The sequence below is a fragment of the Athene cunicularia genome, assembly GCF_003259725.1.
Source record: "Athene cunicularia isolate RWA chromosome Z unlocalized genomic scaffold, athCun1 chrZ_part2, whole genome shotgun sequence".
Lineage (NCBI taxonomy): Eukaryota > Metazoa > Chordata > Aves > Strigiformes > Strigidae > Athene > Athene cunicularia.
In genome coordinates, this window is record NW_020799143.1 from 13,444,205 (window position 1) to 13,470,810 (window position 26,606).

The 26,606-nt window shown below is 40.9% G+C and overlaps 1 protein-coding gene across 4 annotated transcripts in view; it reads left to right on the forward strand.

Moving 5' to 3' along the window:
* Positions 1 to 1,692: 1,692 nt before the first annotated feature.
* The window catches only part of GOLM1 (golgi membrane protein 1), a 59,374-nt gene continuing 34,460 nt past the window's right edge, over positions 1,693 to 26,606 (forward strand). The window contains exons 1-6 of one of the 4 annotated variants that reach the window (XM_026866065.1): positions 1,693 to 1,973; positions 2,977 to 3,014; positions 5,393 to 5,569; positions 8,901 to 9,080; positions 21,506 to 21,560; positions 22,555 to 22,657. In XM_026866065.1, the coding sequence (XP_026721866.1) occupies positions 5,441 to 5,569; positions 8,901 to 9,080; positions 21,506 to 21,560; positions 22,555 to 22,657 (467 nt within the window). In that variant the 5' untranslated portion in view covers positions 1,693 to 1,973; positions 2,977 to 3,014; positions 5,393 to 5,440. The remainder of the gene's footprint in view (positions 1,974 to 2,976; positions 3,015 to 5,392; positions 5,570 to 8,900; positions 9,081 to 21,505; positions 21,561 to 22,554; positions 22,658 to 26,606) is intronic. The other 3 variants (XM_026866064.1, XM_026866066.1, XM_026866067.1) reach the window with 3 other exon arrangements.

Sequence of the window (26,606 nt, forward strand, 5' to 3'; positions counted from 1 at the left end):
GGGGTGGGGGGATGGGGAATGGTAGCGATTTTATGGTTTTCCTCACCACATCTCTAAACTTATCATACTCCATTTCCTAATTATTATTTTTTTTTAAGATCAAGTGGGGGTGTTCTGTTAATTGTTATTCTAACAAGATAGTTCATGTTGTAGGGGAAAAAATACGACAACAAAATATTTTCCTAAAAAGAAATTAACAAGTCTGATTAACTGTTGAGATCATTCAGGCATTTAAGTTTGCTTGTTTAATTTTGTTTTCATGCACAGTATTTTCAGGTGGTAGTAGTATTGTCTACCAGTACACCTAGATAGCATGTCTGGAAACTTTGTGTGGATATTTTAGATTTCTGTCAAGTTATGTTTGGTTACCTAACATCAGAACAGAACCTAGCATCTATTTAGCTATGCATCTGCTTGGGGTTTCTCTTTAATAAGATAAGGTAGGACATTGTGGGTGATTAGTTTTAAACTTATTGTAGTCATTTGAAAGCAGAGACACTTCCCCAGTTGAAAAATATGTAGTGAATGAGTGGTAACAGTCACTCTCCCCCTGAACAGGTGACAAACACCTTTTCAGACTCTTCTGGTCTGTTTCTTTTAGTTTAAAATGCATTAGAAAAGGAAGACCTAAGATCTGAATTGAGTATCAAATGATGGTTACTTTTGAGAAAGATGAGAGTGCATTTGCTGAATGTGTTGTGGCCGTAAATGCATCACCCGTTTCTGTAAAAAGTGAAACTCGATAATGTGGGCAGTGACTCAGTGGCATCCTGTGGCATCTGTGTTTGAATTATTTTTTGGGGGGTGATTGCCACTTTGAAGTGAGCCAACAGAAGTTTGAAAAGTGACTGTTGCTGAATGTTTCAGGAGTTTGTTTTATTTTTCTTTCAGCCTGCAATTTGTGGATTCCTGTGAAAGGGTAATTAGAAAATTTGTGGTCATCAGGCTTGAGTTCATTGTACAGACTTTAAATCTCCATTGGAAAAATGTTTGTTTGACCTCTTTTGATTTGCAGACTCGAAAAAAACCCATCTCCAAACCCATCCTGCTGCAGAGGATGAAAAAAAAATATGGGTGCCATATTTTGTAACAGTGTATTAGACCCAGTTTCTGACCACTTGTAGTCAGTCAGTGCAACTGTGAAAGCATAAAGGTTGCTGCTGGCTGTAACGGGTTCTTGCCATGCTACTGCGAATGGTGGTACTTGTGGGTAACATCCAGCCATGATTGAGAACCAGCAATTTGATTTCTCTTTCAAGGATGCTCACTACTGTATGTTAACCATATATAAAACTAAAAATGAAAGGTTTTCACTCTGTCACCTCTTGGTTCTCCATCACCTTTTTTGGGAAGACTAGAGTGCACAAATACTTGATTTCTGGTTCACTTCTTTTAAGATTTTTTTTTTAAGTTTTATTTATTTTTCTTAATAAAATCCCGCTTCTAGTACCTTTTAGTCTGATTAGTCATGTCTGGGTATAACTAACTAGCTGTTGTCAGTGGAAGATGTTTTGATTGTCTTGCTTGGTTAAGCTGATGTGTTTTTATTCAAGCAGTCAGACAGGAATTTCATGGCAATATCTAAAAAAAACCCCAGGTAATTTCTTCCAGAATATCAGTGAGAAATTGAGGAATCTGCAAAAAGTGGGGATAGCACCACTGTCTATCTGTGGGGGTCCCTCGATGGGCAGAGCAGTTGCCTGTCAGTAGCCCTGGTCAGGATAGGGTTGTGTGTCCTCTTAGGGCTGTCCGGTAGCCCCTGGGTCCTTGCTGCTTTTTATCTCCTTTTTGTCTCTAGTTATGGGCCTGCATTTCCAAAGGGATTTTCCTAAGGCTCCGTCCTCCCTTGAAGTGCAGACCTCCGTTGCTTTTTGTGGTTGCTCCGGCTGCATGTGGTCTTCACGTGCTGCTCTGGCTTACACTGGTTTGTACTATCCTGTGGCTGGGTGGTGGAGGCAGCAGTCAGTAGGCAGGTAAGCAAGTAGTGGATAAAGGACTCCTTTTGCTTCCCCCCAGGCTGTGTGCTGCTTTTATTGAATTCTTCATCTATTCTGCTTGTTCCTGCTCAGCAGGTCTCATGCATATACACAGAGCTGGACCTTGTGAGCAGAGAGACTTGGCTTTCCTTCTGGGAGTCTGAAATGCACAGATTGTTTTGCTTTGTCTGTCCTGTTAATATCTCAGTCTTAAGACTTAGCGTAATTGTTTATTATCCTTAGTGGAAGGCTGCTGGATACCAGCTATCCTGGTTCGGCTGAGTACAGTAAAAGAAGGAGTTGTTTTGACTGGTAGTATATTAATATGGGAAATAAAAGTATGCTATATGTTAATTTGCTCGAATACCTCAGAGTCTCCCTCTCAGTGAGGCACTGTTGGGTTTGCAAAGCAGAAAGATTAAATCTGATGTTCAGAAGTCAGGAACTTTTGGCTCTACCAAATGCAGAGCACTATACATGTGATACAGCATTTCATTTTCACATCTGTAGTAAACTTTAACGAAAGATGGATTCCTTCATGTTCAGTAAAATCATTTTCTTGGCCATAAAATCAGAAACATATTTTATTTTTCAGCTCAACTGCACCAAACCAGATGTTTCCTGGAAAATAGCATGTACAAATACATTTCCATGAAAATGTACTTGCTTAGCTAATTTGCTTATCTGTCCTCCAGAATGCGTGTGTGTGTATCCATGATAGAAAGTTAAACAATTTTTATTTTTAAACTGATGAGAGAGGGAATATCAATATTGCAACTGAGGTAATGTTTTGGGTCTGCTCTGTTCAGATGGAGGAGCCTTCTGTGTGTTTCATATCTTTCCTCTTCCTTTTGCTTTGCCTTCTATTGAGTATAAAAATACATTCCCAATTAACAAATTATTTAAAGAAAAAAACACTGGATTTTCGAGAGAACAATGTTTTGAGCTGAAACATGCTTTAGTGAAATCCATGTTTTCTTGCCTGTTTGGTTTTTAATAGCTGAAAAGAGCTGAAGAGTTGCTGGAATTGCATACTAGGTAGGTGTATTGGCATTCCTTAACATAGTTTTGCACCTATGCTTTAAGCTGCATGTTGAGCTGATCATTCTTTCTTTGAACATTATAGTTGCTTTACTTCTGGAAAATTTTGAGCTGAACATCTAGCCCCATATATTTATCAAGTACTTAAAATGCTGTACAAGTTGTTACTGCAGAAAACATGGACTGCTTTATTTATTTTTGACTGCTAGGAGGAAAATAGCAATTACTTTATTCAGGTAACACTTGGAATGATGTACTGTGTCTTGCAGTCCTGTATTTAATAATTTATCGTAGTTTTCGAGTGTACCAACTAAAAATCTTACAGTGAAGAACGGGATATGAGTGACTTCATGACAGATTCCGATAAACGTTTTTTCAAATGTAGTATTTTATTCCAGTAAGCAAAAGTAAATTAATTATCTCGGTCTTAGCTGATGTGGCAGTGCTGATCATCGCTGTTTTCCACCTCTCATTTTTGCCACTCTGGAGATCTGGATTTTTTGGTTTGCAGGGAATCTGTGTAAGACAAGGTGGCTCTGTACTTCTCAGGTGCTTCTCTTAGGATGACACAGTAGGAGAACATTGTGTGCAAGATGTACGGATTTCTGCAATTCTTACAGATATGCGAATTTCCAATACAAAACTGTGTATGTGGCTTAGTTCACTGCATCTTGATTTTTTTGCTTTACAACAAAAATGCATGGTTCCTACCCATGCTTTTGCTTTTTCTGTTGACTTTACCTCAGCTGTGCATGGCCCTGTGGGTGTCCACTGGAGCTGTGCTGCTTGTGTTGGTTTGCTCCGTAACTGAGTTTTTTTTAGGGAAGAAACTCAAGCCTCAGGTGTTGGACCTGTGCAGCTATGCACAGGTTTTTTTGTTTGTTTTGGGTTCTTTTGTGTGTACGTACATGAAGAAGCAGCATTTTTAGGAAGCCACATGAAGGCTCCATCTGTACACCATCCCCAAATACAAACAAATACACAGACTTTTCAAATGAACAAATATATTTGAAATCTTCACCAGTCTGGTGCACTCCCTGCTGAGAAAAGAGGAAGATGGTTATATCTTAAATTGAATGCAGAGAGAGGATTTTGCAGAGGGTATACACACCTAGGTATAGGTGAGCTGTTGAAGGACTGAAGTGCAGGACATACAATAGAATCAGCATTTCTGGTACCTGGTAACTGCTGGCACCTTCTTCCCCTGTGATTACAGTTTATGTCTATGTGTAAACCATCTAAGAGTTGCTACCATTTATTAATTTTTAAATACATCACAACTTCTGAATTGCATCTGTAGGGAAGGAGTTTTTTTAAAAAGCTTGCACCTTGAGAGACTGTACAATATATTAATAGTAAATGTACCCATTTTAGATTTAGTTAGTGTCTCGCAATGTATCCGTGTTTGTTATCTGATCTTCCATGCTTATTTTTGCTGGCTTTTGTCTGCAGGAGTGAAAAAAATTAAAAGGGACGATTTCAGATTACAAGAGAGCAATCTATTACAGAGCTGTGCCAGTGGAGTTTGAGGATTCATTGAGCTAAGTGCTATTACAGTCATTAAGACCAAATGTTAACGTCACAGGATGAATATGGCCTATTTCAAACCAAATTGCAACTGCCCTTTGCCCCTGCTTTTCTGTTAAAATGGGCTGTTCCACAGAAACAACCCAAGTCTCTCTAGTAACCAATAGTAGTACCCTTGGTACTGCTTATTCATTAAAGCAAAACTATTTATATTCTGTTAGGAGCAGAGAAAGCAGCTGAGGATCAAAACAACCATCACTTTACAATTTACCATTGAAATCAATGGAGTGTCTGCTAATTATTTTTTTATTTCTTAGATTATCCTTGAAGTAATTTGATTCAATCTGATTAATTATTTATTTATTTACAAGCTTGGAACCAGAAAGCTAAAATAGTATTAGCAGAGGGAATAAGTTGAAACTGTCCGAGTTTGGAAAGCATACTGCAAATTACTCCTGAAAGAGTGAGTCTAAAGTGTATTTTCTGACTAAAAGAGATAACAAGGAGTCAGTCTTCTATCTGTAGACCAATATTGTCTAATTAGCTTTTTGGGTGCAATATATGATGAAAGGATGGCTGGTTTGTCCTGTTTATTCCAGATTATCATTATATTGTAGGAATGTTCAAGCTGTCCCCCCTCAAGTCCGTGGAAAGCTTTATGTGCAAACTAATAGTATGAAATGGCCTTTCTTTGTCCTTCAGATGGAGATACCTAGAGAGAGCACCTTTCTTGCTGGCTATAGTCCCTTCAGCTGAGATCTGTTGCATTATTGTAGTAAAAGTTTCACTGTGTGTATAAAATAGCTGTAGCAGTGGATGCAATATAATGTGTCTGTTTTAATTTACAGGTTTCCACACTGTTGTGGTTCTTTGGATTTGTTTTTTTTTTTCTTGAAATGGTAGGGCTAGGAAACAGCTGCCGAGTGATGAAGTATTCACCACTCCTTGTGGCTGCACTTGTGGCATGCATCATTGTTTTGGGCTTCAATTACTGGATTGCAAGTTCTCGCAGCGTGGATCTGCAGGTAACTTCTATTGCTCTGCATGTCGTCTTGTACTTGTGTGGTTAATAAACATAGTCCACAAGAAGGATGCTTGCCCTGCATGTGGTGAGCTGGGAACTTCAGCTTGTTGTAGGACTTTTCACAAGTATTGAAAATGGGGGGAATGGGAGGAATGCCTGTTTGTAGGTGAGAGGGAGCCAAAACTTTAAGACCTATGTGTGTGGTACTTGTTAATTCTGCTCACACAAAATGTTTGGCTGTCCCATACTGTTTTAGTTTACAGATGTGGGAAATGCCATCTTCTGTTTTTCGTCCAAACTGTACATTGAGACTGGTACTCCATTTTTAATATGAATGGCCATCTTCAATTTGCTCATTTATGTGATTTTTTTTCTTACATGACCCATAAGAATGTATGCATACTTTCCCACCAAGCACAAGGAAATCTAGCTTGTTCAGAAACAGTGGCTAAAAATCTGAATTTGCATTTCTCATAAACCTTTCCTAAAGAGGGCACTCACATGGAATAATTATCTTGTATGCTATTTTTCTAATGGTAACAGTATTTTCTCTGACTGTTGATTATAACTTGGGTTTTAATCCTTCCTGGAGAACATGTTCTGAAGTTGAGGAGAACATGAATAAAATTACTGGTCTGTGACAATGTGTGTAGGATGGTTCTTTTGTTCTTTTTTTTAAACAAGCAAACCTAAACTAAAACCCTGGTGATTAAACATGGCCCATGAGAGCTCCTCCCAAGTTTTCCTAATGAATTTGTATCCTCTTTATATTTGAGCTGAATTTTAGCACTGAGTTGACAGCTGTAGGAATTGAACTCCTGTTTCACCTCAGAGTGGGCACTATTCAAACAGGACACATTTCTGCCCTTGCAGTTCATGGTATGTCTTAGCTTTCTCTTGGTGGAGGATATGATGCCATGTCTTCTTGGACTCTGCTCATCCCTTGTTTTCACTTTAGTCAGTGGCCTCAGGACGGTAGCTATGAGCAGGTAGTAACTGTGTCTGTACTGCTGAAGCAGTAAAAAAATGGCTAGATAGTTGGGTCCAAAAAGGTGTGGTTAATGGAGTTAAATTTGGTTGGTGGTTGGTCACAAGTGGTGTCCCCCAGGGCTCGGTTTGGGGCCACTCCTATTTAACATATTTATTGATGATCAAGACGAGGGGATCGAGTGCACCCTCAGTGAGTCTGCACATGACCCCAAGTTGGGTGGGAGTGATGATCTGCTCGAGGGTAGGGAGGCTCTGCAGAGAGACCTGGACAGGCTGGAGCCATGGGCTGAGGCCAACTGGAGGAGTTTCCATAAGGGCAAATGCTGGGGGCTGCTCTTGGGCCATAACAACCCCCAGCAGCGCTACAGGCTTGGGGAGGAGTGGCTGGAGAGCTGCCAGTCAGAGAGGGACCTGGGGGTGTTGATTGACAGCCGGCTGAACAGGAGCAGGAGCCAGCAGTGTGCCCAGGTGGCCAAGAAGGCCAATGGCATCCTGGCTTGTGTCAGCAATAGCGTGGCCAGCAGGGACAGGGAAGGGATCTGACCCCTGTACTTGGCACTGGGGAGGCCGCCCCTCGATTCCTGTGTTCAGTTTTGGGCCCTTCACTACAAAAAGGACATTGAATGACTCGAGCGTGTCCAGAGAAGGGCAACAAAGCTGGTGCAGGGTGTGGAGCACAGGTCATACGAAGAGCGGCTGAAGGAACTGGGGGTGTTTAGTCTGGAGAAGAGGAGGCTGAGGGGAGACCTCATCGCCCTCTACAGCTACCTGAAAGGAGGTTGCAGAGAGCTGGGGATGAGTCTCTTTAAGGAAGTAATAAGGAAGAGTACAAGAGGGAATGGCCTCAAGTTGCACCAGGGAAATTTTAGACTGGATATTAGGAAGCATTTCTTTCCAGAAGGGGTTGTTAGGTGTTGGAATGGGCTGCCCAGGGAGGTGGTGCAGTCCCCATCCCTGGAGGTATTTAAGAGTAGGGTTGACATAGCGCTGAGCAATATGTTGTAGTCGAGAATAGTCAGTGTGAGGTTGATGGTTGGACTAGGTGATCTTCAAGGTCTTTTCCAACCTAGATGATTCTGTGAAGTTTTGTTGCATGGCCACGAGGCAACTGATAATGAGGAAAATAAGCTACCATACTAGCTTATTCTTGACCTCAGTAACCTAGAGACATAATGTCCTCTTTACTGTTATTGATTTCCTGTATCATCTTGTACTTCTCCCAAAGTTAGCTTGAAAATCGTTTTATGCACTCTGAATGAAATAAAAACATAGCTGAAGGCATGGTTGGAGCTTCTAAAGTGCTATCAGCCCATTTGTCTGTTGGCAAGACTTTGCAGCTATTATGACTGAAATGGAATAAGTGCTTTTCTTTGCTCTTCCAGTTAAACTGCAAGTCTCCCCACCTCTCTCTATTCTCTCACTCTTTGTGGCAGAGAAGCAGAGTAGGCGGACAGAAGTATGCAGCATACTGTGGTGTAAGAGGATTTGGTCCGTTTTCTTGGAGTCTTGGAAGATGCATATTTTTTATTATATCTATTTTTTAATCTATCTGGGATCCCTTGGTCTTTCTACTTGGGTAAATTCTGTTGATATTCCCCATCCCTGTGTGCCCTTGTATTCCTCCTTGCTGCCAGTAACTAAATTAGTATATTAAAAAAAACCCAACAGAACACAATTAAAAAGCTGTGATAGCATCAGGCTTGATTCCTTGCTTTATATCTCTGTGTTTGTATGTGCAGTATGGAATGGTGTTGAATCTTCCTCGGATTGGTCTTTGAGCAATCAAGATTTTCTGCATATAAAAGAATTTTTCTCTTATGAGTCTTTGTGTAACAGCCACATACCAGTAGTTTATGTAAAAGTTGGGCAGTGTTGTCCTCCTCTACCCTTTTCCAGGTCTTCCAGGAAAACATACTGATTTGAGAGACCAATTTTCTCTGAGTTAGTTTAGGATCACCTGTGGGAAGTGTAGTGATGTCAGAATTGTCCGGATGAAATTAAAAAAAAATATTTGAATTTGTACTTCATGTAGACAGCAATCTTTTTAATGTTATTTTTGTGAGGATGTTTTGTTTTATTTTAAGCTCAAGTACTGACGCAGTCTTGCATTTCTCTTTAACTGAAATTTTGATAGTCTCTACAGAATGTCGTACTGTTTAATTTATGTAAAACTGAGGGCATGTGTGTCTGGGGCATGTGGCAGGTATGCCTGGCTGACACAATACCTTGATGACATTAGCATTGTTAGTTCTGTGAAATTTGGTATTCCTTGAATGTACTGGAGAAGAGTCTGTTGAGCGGGAAGCATTTGTATTTGCTTTGGCTAATTTGCTCTTTCTCAGGGTCGGATCATGGATCTGGAAGGCAAAGTCCGCAGGGCGGCAGTGGAGAGGGGTGCTGTGGAGCTCAAAAAGAATGAATTCCAAGGGGAGCTAGAGAAGCAGCGACAGCAGATCGACAAAATCCAGTCCTTGCACAGCTTTCAAATGGAAAATGCCAACAGAATACATCAGGAAGAGAAGGTAGTGTCTTTTCTAGCCAAGCTTTCTGTGAGATTGTGGTTTACCAAGACGCTCTCCACAACAGAATGAGGTTGCTCCAATGTTCCAGCTAATGGCCACACAGTCAGTGTTGGTGTGAAAAACATTTAATTTATGTATTATTGTATAATATTTAGAAAACGGACATTGAATGCACATATAAGTATAACATGTGAAATATTAGAAGCTGCAAGTAACAGCACTTCTGAAGAAAACCTCTACCCCCTTTATAAATCATTGTTGCCAATCTAGGTTTGGCCTCTTGCTTTATTTCTTGTATACTAATCTTTTAAAATGTAGGGAGAAGAAACTGCACCAACAGATATATTTGTATTCCCACATATATTTGTATGTATTTATAGGCCTAAGTGCTTGACATTTATTTCTAAAAGCATTACAGATTTTGTGGCACCTTGGCCTTCTACCTCCAGAACCCAAAAGCACTGGGAGACATCAGGTTAGACTGGCGTTTTATGGCAGTGCCTCTCACAGTAGAGCATTGCCAAAGGGATGGAAGTCCTTTCTGAAGAACTTGAACACACCAACAAATAACAGTGTGTACAGTTACTGCTGTGTAGTATCCTGCATACTGTGTTGTTGTTTTCCTCATGTTGCTGATTCAGTCTCAGATATTTCCATTAGTCATTATTACCATTTTCCTCACTGTTTCCAGAAGTATTTAGCTGAGGGTATTAATTCTGGATTTATTGGTTCTAATGTAGATTCTCTTGACATAATCTTATAGATCAGTGTTCCAGGACTATTATTTTAAACAGACTGAGATGGTAATAGGTGCACTTCAGGTAAAGGGTTCACCATTAGGTGACAGTTTGCTGTGCATGAAGAGAGTATAACCAGAATATCTCTGAAGGACTTAGAGGAAGAAAAATTGAATAAAAATGGAAGGTGGAATTGTTTCATTAATATGCATACCAATGGCATATATTTTTAATTTATTTTGAAATTATTTTTATCCAGGGTCTTCAAAGAAATAAACCAATTCTTTTTACCTCTTTTGAGACAAACATCGTTCTTTCTTTGATAATTTCTCTCTTCTGAGTTCAGTCCTTGTATATACTTTAAAAAAGGCAAAGTATAGTTTGTCTATTTTTTTTTAAATGTATGCATTTATTAACAATATAACCCAGGATAGTCAGCATTCAAGTGAGTAATCAGTCTTCTTGTCCCTTCTGCCTCCTAATAGTAGGTGCTGCTACTGAGTGCTGCAGGAACTGTTTAAATTTACTATCCTCTGGGAGGGTACCCCAGTTTACATGTTGGTGAAACTCACCATTCTGTTTTGGTGTCTTTTTGCATTCCAGTTCTGTCCTGCAAGGAGTGAAAGCACATGCATGAGTAAGAAGCAAACAAAACAAAACAAAAAAAGAAAAGAGGAAAGGGCCAACATAACTGAGTATTTGCTTAATCTACAGTCTTCTTTACATGGGAAATATATTTTATGCTTCCTTTTCATAAGCAGATTTTCCTGTAGCCAGAATTATTAAAAGTCTGTGGAACTGGAAGTTCTGGCTGCAGAGTTTACAGCACAGGCTGACCAAATGGGTGGATGTCGAGAGATGATAACAGGAGTTTTAAGAAAGATCAGTGAATGAAATGTTGCTTCTGCCACAAATGATGTGCAACCTTTCCGCTTTAAATTATGGTGGTACCAGACAAATGTAGCTGACACCACACAATCCACCTTTCTTGTTGTGGTGATAGTTTTAAGTCTAGAGGACATATAAGAGCTGTAGTCCATTAAATCTGTCATCTGTGCCAGGAAAAGTGTTGGGAAGTGTTTTTCAAAACCAGAACTGCTCTTGGACTTGGTGGTGCATGTGGTAGTCTGGGGAAGAGCTAAGGCGCCTTCTGGAAAATGAAATCTTACTTCTGAAGTCTCTTGGAGTTTCCTTCTGAAAGAGTCAGTGACAAGGATGAAGGACACTAATCAGTGCCTTCACACCTGGAATTGCAAAAGGCTACATATGTATGGCTTGTAGAGAAATTGTGCAGCCACGTGGTAGGATGGTGTTATCACAGGGGTGAATGATAAGGTAAAAGTTACAAAGCAGCTCAGAAATAAACTGGGTTAGTTGTGATACTGTGGGGAGGTCACTGGTGGAGTGGTGGGAAAGGCACACAGAGGAGAACAAGGAGGATAACCAAAGCTGTGCAATAGTTTCTCTATAGGAATCCACAGTGTAGGTTACATGCTGGACAAGAGTCAGCTGAGGAGAGCCATCATGGGCATCTCCAGGATGCCAAATAGTGCAGGAAGTGCTCATGACTGGGAGAGACAAGGCATGGTTCTCCATCCACTGAGGAGCTTCAGATGCACTCAGCAAGTTGTAGTTTGGACTGGGCAGAAGTGCTCTTGACTCAATAGATGGTGAAGCTGCAAGTGTATAACATCCATGATGTGCAGTTCCTGTGGGTCTGTGTGGGTTAAAAAGCAACAGGATTACCTTGAACAAACACCTGCCCCACCACCCAAAACAGAGGTGTTTTTCTGGTTCCAAGTGTTCCTCATCCAGAAGTAGCTGCTGCTTGGAAAATACTTTATGACTTCCTTGGTATTCATATGGCATCCTGTGTAGGAGACAGGATGCTGAGCAAGGTGAATTTTGGGGCCTGTCCAGTATAGCTGTGCCTTCCTTTTAAGTGATTTTCCCTCCATTGCCCTAAAACACAGTTGTTCAGTAATGGAATAGTGTATGAATCTTGCTGTTGAAACCCCAGGAGCTGATGGTGTAGGAAGCGTTATATAAAAGTGATACAGTGGTCCAAGTTGGACCCACCTTTGAACCAAGGCTGGGCCAACTGGTGATGGTGGCTGCACCTCTGTAATAATGTATTTAAGAAGGGGAACCTGGGAGGAAGAGGAGTGAGTGCGACACGTCTGCAAACACCGAGGTCAGTGGAAGGAAGAAAGGAGGAGGATGGGGGGAAGAGAGGAAGGAGGAGGAGACCCCTCTGCAGCTTGTGGTGAGAGGGCAGGCTGTATTCCTGCCATCCATGGAGGTCACCAGTGGAGCAGATGCCCACCGGTGGAGCAGATTCCCACCTGCAGCCTGTGAAGGACCCTGTGCCAGAGCAGGTGGCTGCGTCTGTAGAAGGCCATGACTCTGTGGGAAGCCTGTGCTGGAGCAGTCTGTTGCTGGGTGGATTGCAGCCTGTGGCAGGGACCCACGCTGGAGCCATTTGGGAAGAGCTACAGCCTGTGGAAAAGTCTCAAATTGGAAAACTTTATGGAGGACCATGTCCTGTGAGAGGTACTGACACTGGAGCAGGGAAGGAGTGAGGAGTGCTCCCTCTGAGGAGGAAGGAGCAGCAGAGACAATGTGAGAGGGACTGACTGCAACCCTCATCCCCTGCCCCCTTGCACCTCTGCAGGGCAGGAGGTAGGGAAATAGGGAGCAAAGCTGAACTGGGGAAGAAGGGAGGGGTAGGGGGAAGGTGGTTTTAAGATACGGTTGTATTTCTCACTGTCCTATTCTGATTGGTAAATTAGTGGTGGTGGTTGTATTCAACTTAAATTCATGTTTTGTTTTTCTTCAAGTTGAGTCTGTCTTATGTCTGTGACCAGAATTGGTGGGTGAGCCCTCCCTGTCCTTATCTCAATCATTGAGTCTTTTCCTGTGTTTTCTCCTCCCCATCCCACCAGCAGCAGGGGGAGGAATCAGTGAATGTTGTTGTGGTGCTCAGTTGCCCTCTGGGCTTAAACCGTGACAGCTGTCTTCTGCTTATTGTGACTGGAGAAGACCATGTATGAGGAGCCTGAAGTGATAGGATGAACATTATGTGCCTGTGCACCACTTTGTGGCAAATCCAAAATTTGCTCATGTTGAGACAGCATGAACGAATATCCTGCACAGATGTTTGTTTTCCAGTTCTGTGATTTTAGGGTAGGGAGAGTTGTTTTACTGGGAACCTGTGTCAAAACATGCCATCAGCCAAGTTGGTATGGATTCACTCCTCTAATTTTGGAATGCCCCAATATGGTGGCACTAAAGAGAGGGAGACCTTATTTCTCCTCACTGAAGACCTTGGTCTGAAGAAGCTGACCAGGATTGGAGGTTATTCCACAGAAGGATGTAGAATATAAGAAAAGACTCTTTCTGAATGCTTTTTGTAGTGTGTGTATCTATGTCCATGTGTGTGTGTTGTATGTTCACATGTGCATACATATTTGTATACACACAGGCATACATGTATCGTTGGGTTTTGGCTCAATGGATTCTAGTGGAATCTGAGATTCCTGGGAGGCAATTAATGAATTCACCCTCTGTGGTTAAGGGAAACTTGGTGCTTGAACTGAATTTTATTTACCCCGTGGGGATTAGCAGCAAGTATTTACCTAGCCCAGGAAGAATGAATGCAAATCCAAATCCCAAGTCTCTCAACTTGCTTTACAAGTAATACAAACTGTCTAACTAACTAGACAGATCTTTGACTGATAAATGGGATTTTATTTAGTTCTTGTTGTTCTTAAAAAAAAAAAAAAAAAGAAAATACTTGCAGCTGATGTGTAGGAGTGAATGGTCTGTCTCAAAAATGCCTCTTTCTGGGAGAAATTATGGTTCCTCTGGTTCTAGAAGAAATGTATATGGGAACAAACTTTCACAGTCTGGACTCCTTACCAAAATTAACTGTCAAGTAATGTTTGAGACCCATCTTAACTGCAGTTAATCTCTGCTCACTGTGTCTTACTACTCTGCTGATAAATCAGTGGCATAATTATTCTCTATTTTAGTTTCGTACCAAACTAATACACCAAGATACTTGCTGTGCTAAAGTTGTCAGTGGCAGTGTGGTAACCACTTTGAGTTATTATCTACTTTTCTAGTAGAACTGTCTCTGTGCTACTTAAAGGATGAAAACATAGGAGATAGGAGGTAGTCAGAGTCTGAAATACCCTGTTGACTCACCATTCACTGCGCCACTGTAATCCTGGGAAATTGCTGTTGCAATTATTCTCTTACATTTAAGTATGTATAAAAAACTTCTGTCACCAGTCTGCTTTTAAAAAAACCTGCTTGAATTTTAAAGGATTAATGTAGATTTAGCAAATGGCTCCTGGAAATCCATACAGAAATAGACATGAAGAGATCACACAGAGCTTACATAAATTCTTAGTAACATATAAGGAATCAGGAGTGTAAAAGGGCTGTTTCTAATCCGTAAGCAGTTTTCTAAAGAATGGTATTCTGTATGGTTATTACTCAGAACTCGTAGCTTCTGGGATGTACACAGCCATGATAATCTTTTTGAAAAGTGATACAGGAAAACAATGTATGCAATTTCTCTTATTTTTAACTGCTAGAACGTGCTTTTGCAGTTTGTAATTTTCTTTGGATTTATATAATTGTTCTCTAGCTCACATCTTGTTTTACTGAGGAGAGGGGCCAAGCTTTGTACATTATATGTGAAGCAAATCACTGTCCTGTAGCTCAGTGTCTTTTAACACTGGCTACAGCTGCTCTCACATCCCCTCCCTCTCAGAAAATTTCAATTCCCAGCACAGCCTTCTGAGACAAAATTCCTATTGGTATGCGCCGAGTAGGCTGTGCTCAGAATGAATGACTGTGGGCAGGGGAGAGAAGGAAGCCTGCTGTGAAAGGAAAAGGTGCCTATTCATGTTTTGGTTTTGTTTTTTAAACCCAACAACGTTGCATCTTCTAGTTTTAAAAAGACTAAGGAAAAGCAAGCACTGCCTTGTGCATACAAAAGTAGGGCTCTACTTGCCACAGCATGATGTTACTAACTTAGCAAGAGAAACCAGTCTGCTTACTCATAACTGGTACAGCAGCAGTTTAGAAGACTACCTCTTTAAAATACATTTTCACATGGTGGAGAAAACAAATGGGTGATCTGAGACTAGCTGAGACTGGAGGCACCCTCAGAGTGGAAATCTTAAGAGTATGTGTAGCTTAAGAGTTAACTACTGTAGCATTTCTACCTCTTCATAGCAAAGTAAATGGACGAAAAGGAAAGCGGAAGATATGTTACATATGCCTGTATAGGTTTTCTGTTGAGATTCTCACATCATAGAATTTTGTTTTGTTTACACTACCTACTGTTTGGCTTTTAATTAAATATAACAATGTCATGAAAGTTTTGTAGCTGCACAGGGCTTATTTTCTCCATTCCACTTGCTGTTGCCCTGCTCCTGGAAGAGTAATTTCTTATGCATGTGTGTCACTTCTTCTCTTTGGCTGAGTGTAAGAAATTCTTAACTTTATAATTTTGGTGTTTATACATTTTTGAGGATTGAACTGCACCATGTCATGGTGCACTTGTCCTTCCTCACAGAAAAAGAGTCTAGATTGCTTTTAGCAAAGGATGTGAAACAAGAGTGAGTTTGTGATCTTTATGAGGATCAATTTTTGGGAATGGAGCTGCTTTTTTGCTTTTGTTTTGGAGGTTTGGTTTGGTTGGTTTGCTGAGATTTTTTTCCTTTTATGTAGGATAGGAAAAAGTCTTAATTTCTGAATGCAGTTCAGTTCAGTGAGAAATAGATTTAAATGAACACGTTCTCATATATTTTGAGCTTGAAACTTCTTTTAGACTTTCTTCAATTGGTGCTCCTCCACTGAAGTATACATGAGTGTGCAGCACACAGACCAGCCTAAGAAAGAAATATTTTCTGGATGGTCTTATTTATTAATTTTTCCCCCCTTACTAATCATAGTTAGCCATTAATCTCATGTTCTAGAATGAAAAAGCTTTTATGTGGCTAGTATAAATGGTTTCTTTACTCCTGAAGATTATTTCCAAGTGGTGAAGAAGATGTGTGTAAAGAGAGAATTCATGATGCGTGTTACTAGGAAAGTATGTGTATGGGGAGGTGTATTTGCAAAAATAGAGAAGTGGGGTGGGAATTTCCAGGTATAATTAAGAAATTAGTCAGAATGTGACTTGTGCTGTGCTGCCAGCATTGTGGTGGGTAGCAGTAGGAGTATGCAAGGAAGAACTGTTCCTTTTCTTTGAAGTAAGGACTTAGATCCATTTGAGATAATCATGAAATATGTGTCCTTCTTCTCCCTGATTAATTAAAAATGCTTGTTTCTTCTGTTTTCTGCGTGTGTAAATCTTACCCTCCCAGCTTTTTCTTTGTTCTTAGTTGATTCTGTTCATAGCAGCTGATTTACTGATGCTGTGGCTCACCTTTATCTCTTTGAGAGCTGTATTTGTGAATGCAAAGCCCCTTTTTTCTTAGTTTTTGGTTATGAAACCAGTGTTTCCTCTTATCAAGGTCTTTGTCATTTTATTCACAGAATCACAGAATCAGGAAAAGACCTTGAAGATGATCTAGTCCAACCATTAACCTCACACTGACAGCTCCCAACTACACCATATCCCTCAGCGCTATGTCAACCCTACTCTTAAACACCTCCAGGGATGGGGACTCCACCACCTCCCTGGGCAGCCCATTCCAACACCTAACAACCCCTTCTGGAAAGAAATGCTTCCTAATATCCAGTCTAAAATTTCCCTGGTGCAACTTGAGGCCATTCCCTCTTGTACTCTTCCTTATTACTTCCTTAAAGAGACTCATCCCCAGCTCTCTGCAACCTCCTTTCAGGTAGCTGTAGAGGGCGATGAGGTTTCCCCTCAGCCTCCTCTTCTCCAGACTAAACACCCCCAGTTCCCTCAGCTGCTCCCCTTACGACCTGTGCTCCAGACCCTGCACCAGCTTCGTTGCCCTTCTCTGGACACGCTCGAGTCATTCAATGTCCTTTTTGTAGTGAGGGGCCCAAAACTGAACACAGGAATCGAGGGGCGGCCTCCCCAGTGCTCCCTTCCCTGTCCCTGCTGGCCACGCTATTGCTGACACAAGCCAGGATGCCATTGGCCTTCTTGGCCACCTGGGCACACTGCTGGCTCCTGTTCAGCCGGCTGTCAGTCAATACCCTCAGGTCCCTCTCTGATTGGCAGCTTTCCTTTTTCCTGTGCTTCTATATACCTCATGTATTGTCAGTGTTAGAAAGCACAGATGTCAGTTCAGTGTGCTTGGGTTAGCTTGGCTTATAATGGTAGCAAATGCTGAAGGAGTTATTGTAGTAATGCTTCCAAGGAATATGTTTTTGGAGACTGCTGCATAAGGCATTAATTGGATCAAATGCATGTACATAGTTCAGAGTATGTGCTCAGAATGTATGCTTTGAAATAATTTATCTCAAAGCTTCTTCGCAGGTATTTCTGTGTTACGTTTTGGATTTTTTAAAGAGTAACTTTAACATCTATGTTTAAGTGGAGTATGACTTATGTAGACATGTTCCGTGGTGAATAAAAAATATATATCTCTGGCAATTGTAATTAAAAAGTTTGCTGACCAATTGGAGCAATTTCTTCACTACTGGTGGCAGTGTGGCTTTTGATTTTTGGTTTCTGAAGACCAGCTCTCCACAGTATTGACTCCAATCAGGAGACAGATTTTACCTCTGTGATAGTCACAAGGACTTCTTTGCAAGACATGTTTGCAGTTATAATGAGCTGGTTCTGTGTTATGGAGCTGCTCTGTCACAGAAGATCAGATTTTGATATGGTGATATAATGAGTTTCCAAAAACTGGATTCTCACTCCTAGGGATCATAGGTATTATTTTGTGGGCTAAATGAGATTTAAAATGTTTCTTCCTACAGCTGAATTTTGGCCTGTGTTTGCTGAGTGCTTCCCAAAGTTTGCTTTCTTGACCTGCATAAAACCTCAACAGAAAATGTCTGTCTAATTCATAACCATGAGTTGAAGATTAGCTTACACTTGGATGACAGGAGGAGGAATGGAAAGCCTGACGTTATCGATAGTCAGATTGGAAGCTGGCAGTTGGAGCATTGCCCTGTGAATTATTAAATGTATTTCAAGCTCAAGTTAAAAAGTTAACCAGGTTCTTGTGATTTCTTTTCCTGGATTACTATGCACAGATTCAGGGAGGCAGGTGTGATGGTGCTGAAAGGAAGTTTTATATGCAATTGAAAAAAAGCAAGGCACGCTTTTTTTTTTCCCCTGTTGTGTTTTAAGGAGCTGTTTTCACATGGTAAATTATTTTTATTCATTGCAGCTAATCACAGTGATTATTGTCCTAACATTCAACACTTGTTTGTTTTACCGTCAAATATGTAAGTGGTCCTGGTATTTGGGAGTTTCATTATAAGTAAAAAAACCCTAAACTACCACACAACAAACTGTAGGAACATAAAATTGCTATGTCATACAGATTTTTCTAGTCCACTGACAGTTTCTGGTAATGGCCAATGCTGGAAACCCTGAAGGTAGTAATCATGGAACAACTTGATTACATTGCTCATGTATTAGCAAAACTTGTCATTTCCATTGAAACATTAACTTCCTTTCCCAATAAACCAGTGAAAGACAAATCTGGAGCCTTCTTTTTAACCTGTACTATGACAAAGGAGAGGGAGAGGTATTAAATAATTCTATGTTATTCATGGTTTGTTCTTATTTTTTCCTTTTTAACAATGGAGCAAGGCCTTTGCTCTCGAGGTTTCACAGTGGTGTTGATGGACCAGCTGTATGTATAGAATGGTGTGGGAATATTTCTGTTATTGGGTTGAAAATGCCTCTTCTTCAACACATAAATGACCACCTCTTAGAACTGGGACCCTTTAAAGGGTCAACAGAACACAAATCTTATTCTCTGCTATATGCTATCCTGCTTAGATGGATTGAATGCTTCACTTTTCCTAATCCACCAGCACTTTTTATCATAGTCTTTATGAAAAAAAGGCAGTTATTTCTTTGCATTAAAGTGATGTGGACATATATACACAAATACTTGAGCAGAAACTTCAGGAAACTGTGGACCTGATGTATCCTGATCTAGGCCCCTGCAGAACACTGGGGCTTCCAGGGAGAAGGGTAATGAGAAAAATGGCAGTGAGGGATGAGGAATATGCTCCTAAGACTGGACTGGATTGGTTCTGAAGGGTCAGTGGATAACTTACCTTTTTGTGTTGTCGTGGTTCAAGCCTAAAGGGCAACTGAGCACGGCACAGCCGCTCACTCACTCTTTTCCCCTCAGGAATGGAATGATCATGGGCATAAGACAGAGTCATTAGGGGGAGGAAAAATAGAACATCAGTTAATTCAAACACTAACAACAGCATCACTTAACAAGTGGAGTAGGATAGTGAGAAGTATAACCCCATCTTACTCCTCCCTTTCTCCCTGCTTTCTCTATCACCTCCTCCTCCTGCAGCAGGGCAGGGAACAGGGGTTGCGGTCAGTCCTGCTGCTCCTTCCTCCTGAGGGTGAGGACTCCTGCTCCTGCTCCAGCATGTGTTCCCTCTCACAGGAGACAGTCTCATGTAACTCCATGAACTTTCTCTGATGCGAGTCCTTCCCAAGGGCTGCAGCTCTTCCTAAACTGCTCCATCATGGGTCCCTCCCACGTGTTGCAGTCCTCCCAGCGTCATACTACAACAGCAGGGGTGTCTCGTCCCACACAGTGGGTTATGGTGGGTTACGAGGCAGGGTTAATCTTGAATTCCCTGAGAGCCTGCATGCTGGTGGAAGAGCCAGCCTCTGCTTGGCACTGACTCAAAGAGACCCTGACTCAGGGCAGAATGAGTTACCACGATGACTCCAAGGGAACAGTTGTGCTGGTGACTTTATTAACTGACCACTTTAGTAAGTGAACGGAGACAATTTGGCAGCTATTAACTGATAACTGTCTTGGGAACAAATAAAAGACACTTTGATGATGAGACTATTTTCCTAATAACTCATCAATCATCGCAATTCTACAAAACTTATGAATATATATAAAAAAGAAAGAGCAAAAAAGGGAAAGAGAGAGGAGGAGTGAATAGGAAAAGGGGAAATTACCAACCTTGGATCCCACATTGTTGCAGAGCAGCCAGCTTTTCCATAGATGATGGGTTAGCAAAGACACACATGAGGTATTGCCTTTATATAGTCTTTTTTTATGCATGCACGGTAGATTATTCTAGAAGGTTCTCATTTTTTCTGTCTTGTACCTGCAGAGTTAGGCAAGTTCTGTCTCTGGGCAACCACAGGAGGGATCAGGAGAGAAACAGCCTACTACCCCACCTCCACAGAGCTTGCTCTGATTCTTCCCCACAGGGCATCCCACTTGAGATGTTTGAGACATCCTCTTTATGAACAGTTTCTTTTTATGAACAGTTTGTGACAGGGGGCTTCCTACAGAGTCCTGGCCTTCTCTGGGCACAGACACCTGCTCTGGTGTTGGGTCCTCCATGGGCTGTAGTGGACATCTGCTCCACTGGTGACCTCCATGGGTGGTGGTGAGGAGGCAGCCCTGCCTTCTCACCACAGGATACAGGGGTTCTCTGCTCTAGCACACCTCCCCCACTTCTCCTCCTTCCAGCTACTGACCTCAGTGTTTGCAGAAGTGTTTCCCTCACAAGTCCCACCCCCCTCTCAGGTTCCCCTTCTTAAATATGTTACTGAAAATGCACAGCCATCATCACTAATTGGCTCGGCCTTGTCCAGAGGTGGATCTGCCTTGGAGGGGTGAGCTTTGAGAAGCTTCTCACAGGGGTCACCACCGTAGTCCCCTCCCCTGCTACCAAAAACCCTACCACACAAACTCAACACATAGTCTTGAGAAGATGCTTCTGTACCAGACTTCCTAAATGTTAAATATAAATCTGAGTTATCCTAACATCTTGCTTGCAGGAATTAATTTAATTTAGACTTGCTTTAGTTCTGTCAATAGACATGTGTTTCGGGGCATGTGTATATATGGGTTGGTAGAAGGGGATTGATGGAAGAATGGACAAACATGTTCCTATGTTGACTGCCTCTTCAGAACAAGAAAGAGCAAAGTGAGGAAGTGGAAGACGGTCACTCCAACACTTTCTTATCAGACTGAAGGAGAGGATAGTTAGAAAAGTGATAACAGTGCAAGGGCTTTGTGTTGCTTTTGTAGAGTTCCTTTATACTCTGTGACTAATGCTGTTCATCCTTCTGTGCGTGAATGCATATGTATTGATTCCATGGTGAGAGGGTAAATTGATAGCAAGCAGTGCTATGCTGTATTCTTCCTTCAAAGGATAAATACTGTAAATATGGTAGTGACTGCAATCATGAGATTAAACCAGAATAAAGCAGCAAGCAATTTTAGTAGCAGACTCATTAAATTCCTGTGTTTTTTATTTAAGTGCAGTGGTACCTTCCCCCTGCCCCCCTGCGTTTACTGGGAAATCTGGGTTAAAACAACTGTGTGTTGTCTGTAATAGTTAATCTCTAGGGCAGCTAAAAATTTTTGGTTTTGGCTATAACCCAGCACTTCGCAAAGAAAAGGTCTTGTTACAAGTGCTTTGGTTGGTATTGTGTATAGTATTAATGGTAATGTGGGTCCTTTGCAATTAAAACATTGTTTTCTGTTTTGCTCACTCCAGGCGATGTTGTTGAGTAACATCACAGTAAATGAACGATTGGTCCAGAGTCTACGAGGTATGTCATAATACCCCTCTTCATCTCTCTCATACTGTTAAGTCACCTGTTTTTAAGCCTTACATTTTTCTAGTGTCTTTTGAGAATGCTTCTTTTCTTCAAGTCATGGGGATGGTGCAGGAGCTGTTGTGGCTTAGATTCTGAATCTGTGTAGTTCCAGTTCTATCTCAACGGTGGAAGGATTTGTCCATGTAGTGCTTGATGCAGGGCTCCTGACCCTAATGATATAAAATAATATAAAACTAGCTTCTGTGTGTATTGTTAATATATTTATTCTTCATTCTACCTTTTGTAGCGTATTGCTGCATTCCTCCTTGAGGTGTTCAGGTCATGCATTTTAGCACTGGGGAAATTCACAAACTCTTGTATTAAATTTGTCTATTTCATTTCCATTCATGTTGGTTCTTCAAAATTGGTGTTAGCAATTTATTCCTCAGGAAGACTGGGGAACAGATCCTAAATTCTATAAGCAGGTAAATAGGTTATGATGCCTTCTTCTGGTGCCCTCACACAGAGCTTTCTATCAGGAAAAAACTTAAATCATAGATGCCTCTGTTTTTGAGGAAGATAACTGTAAATTGCATATTATTCAGGGAAACATTGTAAGCGTGTCTTTAGATGGCTAGTAAACATGAATGCCAGTTCGTACTATGTTCTGATTAGTATTTCATATACTTAAAAGATTTCCTGGGCTGAAACCTAGCAGCTCAAGGGTTTGCAAACAAGTTATTTATGAAGAAGAGGAAGTAATAAAATGTGTTCCACCATTTTTGTTAATATGTTAGGCTGAAAAGCTATTCTTACCCAACCCTGTGCATCCTTGATGAACAAATTCAACAATTTTCTATGTGTTTGTATACAAAATGTGGTGAACATGATGGATGGAGTTAGCGTGCTTACTGTTGATCTGTTGTCTGATACTTCTGTTGCAATATATCTAGCTATATATGTGTATGTATATTTTAATATATATTTTAATCCTGGTTTTGGTCAGAACACTTGAAAGAGTTACAGTCGGAATATGGAAGGCTACAGCTGGATATTTACTGGTTTCAAAAGAACCAGACTAACCTTCAGAGGAAGTTTTCATATGACCTGTAAGTATGTTCTTTCTAAAAGATGGCTTCTGGAGTTGTAGGTAACTTGGTTATAACCCAGAGTATTCTTGTGATAGCTATAGCACTGTTAGTAAATACATTTTTAAAGGAGAAAGTAACACCTGACACATCTAAAATAGCTCACAGTTGATCTTGGAGAAGAGCACAGACTTTGCAATTCTTGGCATTTCAGTATCTGCAGACTTCTCCCACACTTGATGTTCCTTGCATTGCAGGAGGAGAAAGGTAGCAATATTATGATTTAAGATTTGGGGGCAAAATTGAAACACAAAGAGGCTAAACTTTGAAGAACTTTAAGAACTAAGATATGGGAGTAGCTGATGAGAAGCTGTACCTTATTGTGCTGGCAGAGGTCTCAAAAAATTTCTGATATAGTTACGGTCAGAGCCATGTGTTCTGCATTACAGTTCATACCTAATAATTTCTTTTGTTGAGATTTTCTGCTGAATTATAAGACATGGATAACTGAACATAAGTGCTTATCAATATCCTCACACTGAATACACATTTCTGGTATTTTTAGGAATTTCTACTGAGTTCTTTCTGTTCAGTAATGTTCTTGTTCCTTCTGTCTGTCCTCACATCCTATTGTATCTTCACTCTAGTGCATAAATATAGAAAACCAACAGAATTTTGCTGTTTGCATGTTCTCATAATGATTTTCTATCAGTAATATAATTGCCTTAGTGATAGATATTTTTACAGCAGCCACCATTTGGCCAGATTTTTTAGAAATTATGACTAAAAGTTCAACATGGTAATCAAATAACTTGAATTCTTCAGGCCAAATTTAAAATACCTTTTTTCTTTTTTTTTTCCCTGTTTAAGAATTAAGGATTAGTATTAGTGCTTTTGGAATACTTACTGATTACCAGTTGGTTGTGTACTCTTTTTTTAGGGCATTATTACTCATTTAATAATGATGACCCAGATAGATTGTATTACTAGAGTTCTAATAATTTAGGAATTCTAACAGAAAAGTAGAAGGAAGTTGGAGACTTAAGTTTGTATGAACTTTTTATTAAGCCATGTTGCACTTTCATGTCTGTTAAGGTACTTTTTCCCTCTAAGTTTGTTGTGTACCATGGTTGTTAAACATCAGTGTAGTTTAGTTAATGACAGAGCTGGGACTCCTGAACCCCTTTTTATAGTTCTTTGCTAGTTAGAGTATCAGTTTGTTAGCATCTCCCTTGTAAGGCTGAGATCAGCAAGAATAAATGGATCTGTAGGTGTGTGTATATGATGTACATCATGGTCTACATGAGAGGTATGTCTTGAAGCACTGGATTGATACAACATGTAAGGCAAATGTAGTGAATCTGGTTTCAGAAAAGTCAGGTTTATTGCCTGTGTCTGGTGAAATGTTTTCAAGTACAAGTCTGTTGAGGAAATCACCGACAGAGCATCCCTGCTTGTGGGAGTGTACTGTAAAGAATCCCTCTTTATTTAACAGAAGAAGATTGTATTCAGAGTTTACAGCTCCAGGGTCAAGGCTGGCTCAAGGTGAAAAGCTAAACAAGTTACAGTGCTGAAGGTGGTTTTGCTTGTGTCAGGGTAGATGTAGAGACGGGCATGGTAATTCAGCCATGCACTATCTGAACAGGGACTTGGGTAACTGACTCCAGTTGGTCCTGAGACAGATGTGCCATTTTGATGGGAGCACATAAAAGCAGTTATCTCAGTCAAGGAGCTGTGCTTTCTTCACTGGCTTTGCTGAATAACAAGTGTTTGTTTTCTATTTCTGGATTTTTTTTGTAGCTATGGAAGTGAGGAAAACAAACTTTGCACTCAGATTTTCATAGAGTGATTTATAGCTTGGGAACCCTGTAGTTTTTCACACAGTTCTAGGAGGAATATATGTAAGTGTATTTTTTTAAATATTGCTTGTTGTGTACCTTTGGGGGAGGGATGTTGGAACATTAAAATTTCACTGTTGTGATAAGTTACATTACTGACTTTGCATTGTGTTCTGGTAGTTATAGAAAGAGACATCTCATTGTACTTGGTTGCATACAGTCCTTTTTGCTGTTACTAAATGATTACCTAATACTGTAATTTTAAATGCTTACAACCTACCTTCTCCCAACGTGATTATGGGCCTAGAAAAACAAATATCATTAGAAATACTCTAAATGTTACTTTAATCTGTCTTCCTTACTCCCCTTAATCTTAGAAGTAAATCAACATGTTGCCTCCCTGTTCATCTTGGCAGGAGGTGGCATTAGACCTGCTTTTGTGCTATGCCACCAGCATTTCTTCCTTTGACTTGGAGTTCTATGGATGAAGGTTTCACACCTTATGTATCAAGTACACTTTGCCCAGTGGAAAAATGAAGAGAGAGTATTATTGTATAATTGAAAATGTTATAAAAAGTCAAATGTCTTTTTTTAACTGCACACATTGTAAATCACTCTTTTAAAACAATTGAATATTTTACTGTAGAAGACAGTGATAAAGTCAGTTGTGCATGTAAAATAGATAAGAGCAAAAATTGTTATTTTTTCTCATGCTCAAGCCTTGAAGTTTCTTACATTTTTTTTTTTATTTTTTTTTTTTTTTTTAAGCAAGCTTAGTGTTTTCCATGCATAAGTTAGCAGGAGTTATCTGAGCTTACTGGTATTGTGTGCAAAAGGAGCGCACATTCCTCAGCAATTGATTTACCAATTGCACACTCTGCCCAGTGCTGTCTGCTTGCTGTAGAACTTGTTTAGCAAAGACTGATAGCACTGACCCTTCTCTCCTTCAGAAACCAGAGAAAAACAAGCCTCTGGACTGATCTGAAGATATCTCAATATTCAGATGCATTTTGATTCCAAGGAGCTTTGTTTGCTACATAGCCACTTTGGAAATTTTGCTACATGTAAGGACTCTGATAATTAGTTTGGTATTTGCAGCCCTGACAGGTATAAGAGCATGACTGCACGAATAATCTTATTTGGAAGGGATGAAAGGAGCTGATAGTATTAATGCTCTTGCAGGACAAAGGTGCTGTTTCTCAGAGCGAGGGTGGGGGCAGTAAATCCAGTAGCCCACAAGGGGAGAGGCTGCACATATGCTCCCATGCGTGCAGAGCATGCCAGTACACGGCCTGGTACACAGGTTAACATGGACATGAACACATGACACAGACACACGAAGTACTCACACAAGCACAAACAGCACCAGTTGCTTCATCCTTCCCTGAAGGTGAGGGTGGGGATCTGCTAGTGCAAAATATGCTGAAGTACATGCGTAGTGGCTGGCACCAGTCCCTGTACCACCCATGTGCAGCTCTCCCACCCCAGTCTGACTCAAGTTGCTGCACTCACACCGCCATACACACACATGCACACACTGAACAGAGTCCCTCAATCAGGGAAGAGTTAAAAAGACATTTAATAAGAAATGGGACAGACTGCTGAGCAGGTGCAGGGCAAGGCCAGACAAGCCCACTGACCAGCAGTGTGTTTACATGTGACCGACGCTGTTTATCCCTTTTCTCATGCTTGTTCCTGTCAGAGATCCATCCCTTTCCATGCCTTTGGTCCCATAATAAGTCTTGTGCAATCCCGACATGTTCTGCCCCCGCATCCTATAATGTGTCCCCCACCCTGGGCAGGAAACACCTTGGTCCTGTGGACTCATCTTCATGGGTTTCATGCCTGGACACAAGAGCTGAGGCTGACTTGAGACAGCCCTGGGGCTGTGGGGTGGTTGGGACAGGGTGTCTCTTCTGAGTCTGTAATTTAGGTTCCCAGCTGCCCTTGTGCCTCTGTGGTCCTTTGGGCTTATGGAGGTGGGCCTTGGATGGGCTGATGGCTCCTGTGATGGGCTTGGGAGCAGCTGGGGACGGTATTACTTGCTCTCCTTTATGGGTGTGCAGGTGAGCTCTTTATCACAGAAACTAACTTTAATCTTGTGAAAGAGAAAACATGCCACAAAGACTGAA